Source organism: Leptonychotes weddellii, chromosome 7, assembly GCF_054177405.1.
Source record: "Leptonychotes weddellii isolate Sample4059 chromosome 7, ASM5417740v2, whole genome shotgun sequence".
Taxonomy (NCBI): Eukaryota; Metazoa; Chordata; class Mammalia; order Carnivora; family Phocidae; genus Leptonychotes; species Leptonychotes weddellii.
Genome location: NC_138375.1, coordinates 29,906,624 through 29,919,804, shown reverse-complemented (window position 1 = coordinate 29,919,804; position 13,181 = coordinate 29,906,624). Strand labels below are relative to the sequence as shown.

The 13,181-nt window shown below is 39.1% G+C and overlaps 1 protein-coding gene across 1 annotated transcript in view; it reads left to right on the top strand.

Moving 5' to 3' along the window:
* PLCXD3 (phosphatidylinositol specific phospholipase C X domain containing 3) overlaps positions 1–12,715 on the top strand; it is a 162,432-nt gene extending 149,717 nt beyond the window's left edge. The window contains exon 3 of the mRNA XM_006736962.3: positions 6,055–12,715. Within this exon, the coding sequence (XP_006737025.1) occupies positions 6,055–6,208 (154 nt within the window). The 3' untranslated portion in view covers positions 6,209–12,715. The remainder of the gene's footprint in view (positions 1–6,054) is intronic.
* Positions 12,716–13,181: the final 466 nt, after the last annotated feature.

Sequence of the window (13,181 nt, the reverse complement as noted above, 5' to 3'; positions counted from 1 at the left end):
CTGAGTACAACCTGAGAATTTTCAAAGGGAGACCATGTGTTCTTTATTTATATGTGACAAGAACACAAGTTTCAGTGTCATTAGATGGCAGACTTTGTATGAAATTAATAGGTTCTTTCTCACATGGGAAAATCAAAGAACTCTTCTTTAATTGGACAAAATTAATGACAAACATTTAAGTGCGTACGGAGTGAAGCTCAGACTCCACAGGCTGTCAAAGGAGGCTCTTAACAATCTGGCCTAACACCTTCCTGTCCCTCCCTTGCAGGTGTGCAGTACAGGTGTCCCCCTACTCTCCCCACACCTCCATGGCCCTTACTCTCTGGTCACCTTGTCTTTCCTAATCACATCATCTTTCATGCCCATATGCTTCTTCCTAAACCACTTTATTTAGGTCTGATTGACATAAAAAGGGGTGCATATTAATGTCTACAAGTCGATGAGCTTAGGGATAAGTATATCCCCATGAAACCATTACCATCAAGACCACAAACGTATCCATTACCTCCCAAAGTTTGCTTCTGCCCCCGTTATTGTTGTTACTTTTTTGTATGTGTGTGTAGTAAAGAACACTTAACATAGGACCCACCCTCGTAGCAAATCTTAGTATACAGTGCAGGAGGAGGACATTATGCTAAGTGAAATAAGCCAGGCAGAGAAAGACAAATAATGGATTGTCTCACTTACATATTAGAATGAAGTAGTCGAATTCACAGAAGCAGAGGATGGAATAGTAGTCGCTAGGAGCTGGGGAGAAAGAGGAGGAATCGGAAAGGTGAGGGTTAAATGGTACAAAGTTTTAGTTATGCAGGATAAGTCAGCTCTGGAGTCTACTAGACAGCCCCCATGCTTTTGCATGTATTGTTCCCTTTTCTTGAAATGCTTTCCTTCGTTATCTAATGAGTTAGGACCAAGTTCAGATGTCACCTGTTTTGTGACGTACTCCTTAAATTCCTCCTTAATTTCTCCTAAGTGACACAAATTACTTCATCTCACATGCTCCCATAGATTCCTGTGCCCATGACCACTGGACCGTATTGTATTGTTACAGTTGGTTCACATCCATTCTGCTTGTTAGACTTTGTGACATCTGAGACCAAGATTTCTAGTTCCTTGTGCTCTTTCTCTCTCTCACTCTCTCTCAAATAAATAAATAAAATCTTAAAAAAAAAAAAAAAGATTTCTAGTTCAACATTTAAATTCAATATATGTGTTGTTTTTCTTTTGGGTTTCAGGGATCGTGGTAGGTACAGAGGACATATTGGTGACTGTGATATGATTTTTCTTCTTGGAACAGTGTGCAGGCACTGAGAGAAATAGGCATGGAAATGGATCAAGTCGATGCTGTGTGCAATACACAGTCACAGAACTATGCTTCAGGAGGATAAAGCATAAGGAAAAGAAAGGGTTCTTCACCCAGACTTGGATGGGAGGGATTGAGATAATGGCTGAGCCAAATCTTGGAGGGCAAGTAGAAATTAGCCGGACCAAGAAAGGTACTGAGGAAGGAATGGTATTTCAGAGAAAGGGAAGGCCTGAAAAAAATACGGAGGCACGAGACCACAGTGTGTGGTTAGGGCAAAATAACAAGCCTCTCGGTATTGCTGGAGAAGAAATTAGCATGTAGGAAGTAGTAACAAATGAGGCGGAAGAGGGATCTGTGTGGGAGATGGTGTGAGGGAGGTAGGGACGGAGTCTTCCACGCTGCTGAAGAGCTGGGTGTATCTTGTAGGGGAGAGAAGACTCTGTGACTGTTTTTGTAGAGGAATAAAGCATTCAGATGAAAAAGAGATTGTCCTGACTGAAGTGTAGAAAAAGCAAAAAAGGACTGTGTGGGCAAGGCTACGGCAGCGTTTCCCCAAGAGAGATGAAGAAGGTTGGAACTCCCGGGTGGCTCCGGGGAGGCGCAATCACAACAGCATCCTCCACAGGTGTGCAATATATCTTTGTTGAATGAACGAATGAATGAATGAATGATTGAAAAAGCTAAAGCTTAACTAGCTTATACCATGGAAATTGTGACATTGAGACAATATTTTATTACCACCAGAGTAGGGTTTTCAATTCACTCTATTCAACACTAAATGTAATCAAAACTTGGCAGTTAGTTATAAAGTTGCATTGTCAATATCAGTATGGCGCCCAAAGTGGCTAAACTTGATTTTTGGGAGGGCAAATAAAAAAATTACTCTTCTTGTGTATAAAACACAGCTATATAAACAGTATATCAGCAGAAACACAGTCTATCTGTGGTATATCATGGAGCAGGAGGGAGAGCAGAAAAAAATATTCTTAAAGGCTCCATAGGGGGGGCAGTAATGAAAATGGGTTAAGAAGTGGCACTCTAAAAAATTATTATAACTTCAGTAGCATCAGCTAGTTTTAATCCAGGATATTGACTCTTTTTGTTCAACATAATTCTACTTAAGACCATCTGAGTATTTGATTTTCAACCTGGCATTATTGCTTGCTTTGTCTTTGATATCATACTGACTTTAGGAAAATATATCTGAACAGAAAAATAAAAGTATTCCCACGACTCAGAGAAATGGCACTTTGAATGTAAAATTCATTTTTTACCTGAGGCCCACAAGCCATTCCAAAAGGATGTCTCATCGATCCTCAGAGCAGTCTATTTTATAGGGAAACAGAGCAGAGCACTCTTAGGTTCTAACATCTCCCTGTGGGGATGATAATTAGTTGCTCTAAATTCAGGCCCAGGAATTTTAATCTTAGAGTAGCAGAAGGCATCCGAGGAGCTGTTTTTGTGGTGGTCATGGCTCTAAGATGGGAATTGGTTGTTCTGGAACCTCCTGTGACCTAGTACCTCAAGGAATCTGGTGAACCAGCTACTCAGTTAAGGTCAATACAGAGTCAACACTGGCCTCAGTGTTATCCCATCCATGCCACCTCCCACCTCCCACCCTTTCTTCCCAGGAAATGCCCAATTCTGATGCTTTGTCTGCAGAAAGTCTGCCTTTTCTAAAATGCCAAGGTGATACTGCATTCACAACACAGAGATATCATCTGCTCCAGCAAGTCCAGAAGAAAAAGTCATGACATTCGAACCCGGGTGGCTACACACACATTGCCACTGCATCTGTCTTTCTAATGAACACACTGCATCTGTGCTGAGGGATCCAGATTTTTCACTGTAAGGTAGAATTATCTTCCGAAACTGGTGCCGAGAAGACCACATCTCTCCACCTGCCAGTCTATTCTCTGAAGGCATTGGGCCTTTTAGATCCATGTTATGCGCTTTTAGGAGCAATTGGATCCTCCTCTATCTGGGTCTAATGGGAAAAATGTATATGCTGAAAAACATGGATCAGACTTTTTAAGGGATGACCCATCAGATTTATGTAGTCCAGGGCAGTTGAGCCAGTTTTGCCTAGATGGCTTGAGTTTGCTTAGACTAGATTTGCTTTCTGAGATCTGGAGAAATGCACATGTATTACATCCTACACTTTGGCTTCACAAACCAAAAGGGGCATGGTTTCCTTTTTGTGCTGATTATCATGATGATTACATGCTCCTGATTTTCCTTCTACTTCTGTGCCTACTTCTCTTTTTCTTTTCTTGAATCGAGTTTTCCAGCCAACCCTTACATGCTGCTGATCACATTTTCTCCTCTCCTTCTATAAAGTCAGGTAACCTTATCTACTCTCATAGCTCTAACTATGCTATGTGATGGCTCTTGACAGCTCTGTGTCCTGAATATCAGATCTGTACTTACCTACCAACTGAGATCTCAATTCATGTGTCCCAAAGTCACTTCAAAATCAGTGTCTCAGACCAAACTTAGCACATCCCCTGGAAAGACTTCCCTCCTGTCTTTCCAAGATTAGAGAATGATGTCCACCTGCCAGAATACTGCTAACAATCTAGGCATCCATCCATGGCCTCTTTCTCCCTCTCCATCTCCATCCCACCCACACTAAGCAAACATCATTTTATCTCTTCAGTTCCTTTCAATTCTCTCTATGGCTGCTGGTGCAACGTAAGCTATCACTGTCTCTGGTCTGGATGACTTTGACAGCTCCTGCCCCTACTACAGTTCTGTCCCATTCATTGGCCTACACTGAAGGGAAGCCACTCTCTCCAAATCACAAATCTAAGCTTACGATTTCCCTAGTTAATAGCTGACAGTTCTACATTTTGAAAGCCCTCTTTCTTCTGGTTCTTATCTCTTATCTCTCCAACTTAAGGCTCCCTTACATTTTATGATGTAACTACTCTGAGATTCCTACCCACCACCTCATTCTCTCTTCCCCTTCTCCCTTCTCTCCGTCCCTCTCCATCTTCCCCAAGCATTCAAAGTTCACATCGATTTCCTCACACTTTCTTTGATGTCGAACTGTCAGCTCTCAGGGCTGCTTGTTTATGCATTCCCCATGTAAACCTCCCTTCCTGACACTTGGAGTCAGAGTAGGTGTCACTTCTGTGTGCTTCAGAGGATACTGCACGGCCATATTAACATCACCTGTGTCTCCCTGACCACGTGCCCTGCTACTAGGCACACACCATACTGTCTTCCTGATCCTCAACATTCAGGGAGCAGGCTTCTGAAAAGTTTTCCCTGACTTCTCAGGCCAGACTCAGTGACTCGCCTTTATGCTTTCATGGTAATGAGTCATCTTTTTTTTTTTTTTTTAAGATTTATTTGTTTATCTTAGAGAGAGAGTGAGCACAGGCAGGAGGGGCAGAGGGAGAGGGAGACAGAGAATCTCAAGAAGGCTCCCCGCTCAGTGCAGAGCCCGACATGGAGCTCAATTTCACGACCCCGACATCATGACCTGAGCTGAAACCGAGTCAGATGCCTAACCGACTGAGCCACCCAGGCGCCCCTGTAATGAGTCACCTTTATGATGAAAGTCAGGTTGTACTACTCTTCCCCACGAGATGTTCCAAAGCCTCCCTGTTTCACTCAGAGTAACCCTCAAAGCTCTTAAAATGGTCTACAGGGCCCTGCAGGCTCTGCCCTCTTGCTTCATCTTTTACTACTCTCTCCTTCCTTTTTCCAAGTAGGCATGCTACACCCTTAGGGCCATGGTGGTAACCGAAATGCTTTCCCTAGATATTCACATGACTCACTCCCTTGTGTCCTTTAACTTTTGCACAAATATCCCCTTATCCATGAGGCCTACTAACCCACCCAATTTTAGGTTGTCATCTACACCACCCCTCTCTACCTGCACACTCCTACTCCTTTTTCGTCCCCATTTTTATAGTGCTTATTCCTTCCTATCAAATGATATCATTTATTTATGATTATTATTTATGATTTTCCCTCTTCGTCCTGATTGTATTATGTTAAAACTTTTTCTTTATCCACTTGCCCACCACCACCAAATCATGCACTCTTTGGATGCAGGGGTTTTTGCTGTTGTATCTATTTACAGTACCTAGCACATTTCCTGAAAATAGCTGGCTCATAATAAATGTTCGTTAAGTACATGTATTCATCTCTGACCTCACCACCCCATAGCTTTGCAGGGTTGGCAATCACACCATGCCAAACTAGAATGTGAGTGCAAAAGTGTCGTTTTCTTAGTGGAAAAGCCGCCCTGTAAACTCACACATCTGAGATCTCCAAAGATGAAAAGTCCAATACGGACCACTACGGTGAACGTTTCTCCTGCAGAGTCCCTTCAGAGGTTAAAAATTTACCATTGTCCATTTGGCTTTTTTCTCTATTCTGTGTCTATAATTGGGGCATTTATTTTGGTACATTAGAAAACTAAAGGAGGGGCACCTGGGTGGCTCAGTTGGTTAAGCGACTGCCTTCGGCTCAGGTCATGATCCTGGAGTCCCGGGATCGAGTCCGCATCGGGCTCCCTGCTCGGCAAGGAGTCTGCTTCTCCCTCTGACCCTCCCCCCTCTCATGTACTCTCTCTCTCTCTCTCATTCTCTCTCTCAAATAAATAAATATATAAAATCTTTAAAAAAAAAAAAAAGAAAAGAAAAAAGAAAACTAAAGGAAAGCCTGGGTAGCATAAGCTTGAAAAATAGTATCTTGCCTTCTGTGACTTCTCTTTTTCTTTCCTTTCTCAGAGCTCTTCCTGCCATGATGCAGTGGGTTCGCACTCAGAAGCCGGGAGAGAGTGGCATCAATATTGTCACTGCTGATTTTGTGGAACTTGGTGATTTCATCAGCACTGTCATAAAGCTCAACTATGTCTTTGATGAGGGAGAAGCCAACACTTGATAGTACCATTCGGAGCATCCACGAGTAAGACAGAGAAGACTCATTGTATTAGGCATATTATCTATAAACACTCTGATCTTCCTATTCCACTGGGTCTCTGAGGGGATTAGACTGGTAGTGGGTGGGAAAAGGGGGAAACCATTTCTTCAGTGATTGTTATCATACTGCATTACTATAAATATTTCATTTCCCATTTGATGAGCAAAATCTGCTTCTAGTGTTAGGGATAAAAAAAGACCAGTGAATTTTGTTTTTCAGAATTAGTCTTTGCAACGTATAACTCATGAGTGTTTACGTGATTGCATTTCTGATTTCAACCTAGGGCTCCTACACTGATTTCTCTAACTGAACCTTTCCACTCCCTCTCTCGCTCGCTCTTTTTAATCAGATGCCGTATGGGACTCAAAACAATTGAATGCCCAACGTAATGTGTATTACATTGTTGTACTGAAATTTGTTTTTGTGAGACTTGGTATAGTATAATATCCTCTAGTCATCTGCAATTGGTCCATCATTGCTAACTTTTGGTCATAGAAAATATGCATCAAGTCAGTTTCCCTGCATCAGTAATATTGGAGGACATAATCAGTAATTTTTGTGTTATATGAAAATAACAGTGTTTCACAGTATTTCTATTTAAGGCAGCTATAAATATAGTGTAAAAACTTTTTTGGAAGAACAATTAGTGCCAACTCTGTAGCGAAAGATGGGGGAGGGGGGAAGAGATGGATGCCATTTTAATTCAGGAATCTCTTAAATAATATTGCCCAGCAAATGCTCAGTAAATGAAAAATTATGACAAATGTGTTAAAATCGGGCAACTCTGAAAACAACTCTTACAAAAATCTCCCCTAACAATTCTCTTGATTAAAAAAAAAAAGGTAGAAAAGAAAGAAGAAATAAATAAAAGATTGTGCAAGCTTTCGTATGAAGTTGGGATCTACAAACATGTAATTCTAAATCCCAGATTTTGAGGAACATATTTTGAGAAGCTTCGATTCAAATTTTTACTTGAAGTTGAGGAAAGAGGAAAGATGGAAGAAAGAAATAGAGCAGTTTTTGAAACGATGTCCATAAAATCTCAAAGATCATGAAATGTCTTTAGGATATTCTTACATACACGTGATCTGGGCAGATGCACTGAAAATTAACACTGACCCATCATTTCTGGGTTCTGTCCTACCCCAGGATAGAGACTGGGGCAGAAGCAAAAGTTTTACAAAACATTTCAGTGTCCCAAGATTTGATAGTCCAGGTCTACGGGGAAGAAAAATGGTAGCAGGACTTTGAGCCTCGCTTCCTCCGTGGTGTCTTTGTGATTTTTGACAATGCTAAGATGATTTTAAAAAAGCACAATAACCCTCAACTGTGTGCCTCACAGGAACATTGTGAGGCACAACTAAAAATCTATAAATTCCTGAAATTCTTATAATTATGAATTATTTTATCTTCATGTTTAGAAATAATTGCAATAATAGTCCCTTGGGAAAGTGCGGTCCATGCAAAGTAGGGCCATAGGAAAATAAAAGCATGCCCTCAGTTTTTAATTAATTTAAACATAGAGCATGTGGTTTAATCTCTTAGACCTAGGCAAGGGGGTTGATTATGTCAAGATTGTGAATAATCAAGAGCTGGTTATAAGATTATAAATACTCATTGTCAAAACATAGTATTTATTAGCAGCTGCAGGGAAGCAAGAGAAATTGTTTATACTGAAGAGAATGTTTATGCAGAGTGTTTGGTCTGCTCAGTAGACCTGGTAGCATGCATATACATGCAACAGTTCCACAAGCCAGTTGTGCGTCTACGTCTCACTACGCACAGGATGCCAACGTCTACCCATCCTGCCAGTGGACAGATACAAATGCACACAGACAGACACACAGACATGGGCAAACACAGCCACAGTTCTTCTTTTTAAGCAAAAACACTGATAATATTAAATCATTTAATTTTGAGACTGAAACCCTCAAGGTATGAAAAGAGTGATAAGACCTTTGAAAGTAGAGTGGCTGACCATATTCAAATATTTTTGTAAAAATATTCTAGCTTGGGACTTAATTATTTACAAATAGACTTTTCTTTCCATCTTCCCTCCTCTTGCGGTTTATTGTCTTTTTAGCTCTTTCACCTGCTCTTAGTGTGCAATTGAATATGAATCCTTTTTAAAGGACTGTGGATTATTGAAATTTGCTTTGTGAGCAGACTTTCTCTCTGACAATTCATTATTCATCCCTCAGTAGGATCTTTAGCCAAGCACACTTGCAATGACACAAGGATTTAACTTATAAATATGACAGAAAACAAATCTTTCAACATATTAATGAAGAACGAATAAAATATAGAGGTAACTATGTTGTATTTTCTTGAACTTAGATGCTTTCTTATAATGTTTGCTTAGAATTAGCTTTGTCATATTTGTCATTTGGGTGCTGGAAAAAACAAACATGCTGAAGCTTTAGACTAATTGTGCAGTTTTTTAACTGGAGAAAGCTTTTTATTGCTATTAGTGATATGCACACAGAAAGCTTGTTTGACAGAAGGTACTTTCAAGTCAATGCTATGGTTTCCATGTGGACATACAGTCCCTATGTAGCAGGCACCAAGAATAAGTGGACTTGCCTTAATTTCTAAAGGAGGGAACAGGTAGAAGTGAACTATGGGTCCTCCAGCTAGAGGGAGAGTCACCAGGAGGGAGTCCTTGGAAAGGGGAATGGAGAGAAGGCGCCTTTGGCTGTCTTCTGTCCATTGGCCCTGCCCTGGAGCACATTTAGGGAGCAGGCTGTGGGCCTTAAATAAAAAGTGGGGGTGAGGACTAGTATTATGCAGTCAGAGCTTACCCTCAGCCTATGCTCCTTTGTCTTAGCAGGGCATTGTCTTTCCAGAGAGCTAGGAACACAAGGGCTACAAATAGGCCCCAAGATAGTAGGAGATACATCTTGGTGCACTTTTTTTTTTTTTTTTTTGCTTTTTCTTGAGACTTTATGTCACAAGTCCTGCAAGGCAAAAAACAGAAACAAAATCCAACTTTTACCCAATCTGCAGCAGGAAATCAAAGAAGCGGGTGGGATGAGGGGAAAATACACAAAGAATATCATTTTTTGGGTTTGCTTTCCTGTCTGTAATTTTGAAGGACCAAAATGGTGAACACTCCTGCCATTATCATTTCTGTCTCCCTTATTACTACACAATCATATGAGTGCAGAGAATGAGGAGCCATCTTTTAAAAGCCTTAGGATATTCCATATGATGACCTCAATATTCACTTTCAGCCATACTGGGAAAACTCACTTTTCATGGAGCGCCACCTAACAGTGAACGTACTGGAGCATGAAGTGTTTGGCATGTGTACGCCTGTATGTGTACACACACGCAAACACACACACACACACACGGGATACACATCTCTCACACACACATTATTCAAGTTAAAACTGCACTCTCTAATCACTCAACTTGATTCTATTGCCATTTTAACCCTTAAAATCAATATTTCCTACATTAATGGGCATAAACATACTTCAGATATTTAAATATTTAAGAGAGAAAGAAATCACTAGAAAACCGGTGAACAATGAGACCATCATAAATAAGAAATGCCTAGCAGTAATAGTCTAAATACATTGTCAATTATACTTCAAGCTGGAGAATTGAAGATGGACTTGAATATAAATTACAAACAAACACTCATCTTTACTTAAAGCTGTTTTAAGTTCGTTGAGGTCCTGACATGTTTTAGCCAGTTACCTGTTCAGGTTCTCCCCTGTGAGCATTCCAGACTGGAAAGTTGAAAGTCTCAGGAAATGCATGTTCTCATGAGTTTCCCGTTCTATAGTTTTACAGATTCAATGACACAATCTCCTAACATTTGGTTACTCATCCAAATGAAAGCTCCATAGGTAGAGTGCTTGAGTTTTGAATTGCTAACAGAAAATAATGCACAGTGTCCCTCAGGATATGCTAAGCAAGGTTTTAAAAAGTATTTTATTTTACAGCACTTTAGTCTTTCCAATTAGATTTCAGTGACACAGTGGTGTAAATGCTATATTTGCCATAACTTCTTGGTGGCTCCTGTGTTACACACAATTTTAAACAATGCTCTAAATTGTTTGTTTTCCCAACAACATCAATAAAATGTTCTGTAGAATTTGTAAAATGTATTGATTGAGTCTGTTGAAAATTGTGCAGTTTTTATTTCATTTGTGATACTATTTTGTAGGTATTAGTTCTAAATGTATATTTGTATGAGTCAAAAGTATGTGCGTAGGTATTAGTTCTAAATGTATATTTGTATGAGTCAGAAGTATGTGCTTGTATGTGGTTCATGTGTTAATATATTGTATCTTACAAAAAAATCAAACTTATCCTAAAGAAAAAGGGCACATTATGACCAGCCTTAATTCATTGCCATTTTTTGTTGTTGTAATTTGGGATTAAAATTTAAAGAGAAATTATGTTTTTGTTTAAAATGGTCTTTTTAAAAAAAAAATCATATGAGGAATGTGCTTTAGAAATTACCTGAGTTCCCCCAAGCATAAATAGTTAAGCTTGTGGGGCACCTGAAGCTTCTCAAAAGTTTCCAATGTCAGTCATTTATTAACTTCATTATCATGCAAAAACTTAGATTTCACGTTTGTTTCCATCAGCAACAGAACCAGTACACTTCAAAAGCTGTTCTTCCAAACTTGGAACCATGTGAGGATAAGTTTGTGAGGATAAGTTTTCCATAAAAAATTGTTTCTTCAGTTTTTCTTTTTAAAGATTAGATCTCAGTTAAGATGAACTGCCTAGGTTCTATGAGAGTCACTAAAGACCCATCAACATTAGGTGGTTCCAACATGGTTCCCTTCTCAAAACACAGGCATACAATATCCTTTTACACCTTTGTTATCTGCCTACGTGTAGTCTAGTAATGGAAAATGCATGACTAGTTCAAGGACCTGCATGAGTTGTCATGCTCAAAGCAAAAATGTTGTAATCTTCCTTGAGCCTGGGATCTGGGTGTGGAATATTAATCCGTCTTACTGCCTCTTCTTTCTCTATCCTCAATTATTTCTTTTCCATATTTTAGCTTGCCAGATAAAACACAGGACACCCAGTGAAATTCAAATTTCAGATAAGCAATATTTTTTAGTATAAGAATTTCTAAAACATTCCATAAGACATACTAAAAACTTATTCATTGTTTATCTGAAGTTCAAATTTAACTGGATGTGTCCTGTATTTTTTTCCTCTGGCAACCCTATCTATCTTGCCTCTCTCTTTTTCAGTTGGGCTCCCTATAAAGGGTGAGATTCTACCTCCTTCTAAACCCCTATATTATATCTCATGGAAATCTATAGTCCTAATACCCTTCATGAAGGAAAATGTTGGTCCATACAAAGTTCCATGGTTGCTTTACAAAAGACCAACTCAAATAGAGACGGCATAATCAATCAAGCAAGTGCCTCTATAAGATTAATGCCACCACATTCAAAATTTCCCTTTACCATCCCGTTGCAAGATCCAGAGTCTCCCCTACTAATCCCTTAAGTAACATTCCCCAGTAACTGGGACACCCAAAAACACACTACACATTAAAAATTCCCTGGAAAGTGGTAGCACCTTCCAACTCAATACTGGGACCTCTTTTAAAATTCAATTTCTTTTTCATTCGGAGAGGTAAACTAATTCATTACTTCCCTCATTAACACCCTACCACAAATTACTTTTATCAGTTTAGAACCAATCATCTATGGAACTATAGAAAATTTGACATAGAAAAAAAAAAAAAACTCTCTTGATTGCTGAAAAAAGAGAGGAAAAGAGCCTGGGATATAGATATATAGATATAGCCTCAGGAGACTGGGTTGGAGTTGGGCAGGGGATAGAATATGGACCCTGACAATGAACCAGTACCTGCCAGGGAGATTTGCCAAAGCAAATTATAACAGCCAGCATTTTTTTTTAAGAAATTGAAAACTCAAGACACCCCAGGGTAAAAACAATGAGATCTAAGGCCAGTTTCTAGAACAGTTTGCAGAGAATAGAATTATGTTGGAATTCCTAAAATAGAGTTTTCAAAGACCATTGTACCCAACAGTGAATCCTTGATGTGGTCTGAATGTGGATGGAGTTTGGGAACAGTTTTGGTACCTACTTCTTCTCTTGAAATTCCTATAAGTGACAAGAAAATCCAAATTCCTTAATATAACATTTCCATCTCATGGTCCCTACTTGCACACATTTGTATTGATTTGCTTCATTTCTAAAGGATGGGAGTTTGCAGAGCTGGTGACATTTCCTTCATTAGACACCAGAAATTCACCAGAGGGAGATAGATCTGTGCCTTCTCTTTTTAGGATCTGGTCATTGATACTTTAATAAATGTGTTGTAAAGAAAATATATGCCTACCACTGTTCTGTTTAGCAAATGTGAATTTTTTGGATAAGATTGTTGTTCTTAATGTAAAAAAAAAAGTTTCTTTGTATCCAGTGAAATGCCTAATAAAGTCTTGGTACCAGTTATCTTTATTTTTTTCTTTCATACTCATCAGTGCTTCATTATAAGTCCAAAACTAGATCTCTTAAATAGAACATGACTCAGAGCATGAGAAAGTATAATCATTTTTTTAAAATATGAATCATCATATAAGGATTTCCTCTGTGAAAGGATATATTCTCCACCAATAAGGCAATGCCATGAATATTTCCATTACATCAAAGTTAGATATCTCCAAAGTCTGATGCTCTTAGCTTCTGATATTACCACAAAGAAGACCAATATCAATATAGCAATATTACTTTAATTTACTATTATTATTATAAAATGCCATCTTGAGGTTAAAAGCTTAGGGTGAAGGAAATCTACTTTTGCTGAATCTTCACTATACCCAATGCATGAAACACTATTTCAAAAAGGAAATTGCCTTTGTATTTCACCAAATAAACCCTATGTGCTGAGGTTAAATCAGACTTCAAACAAAATTTAAGC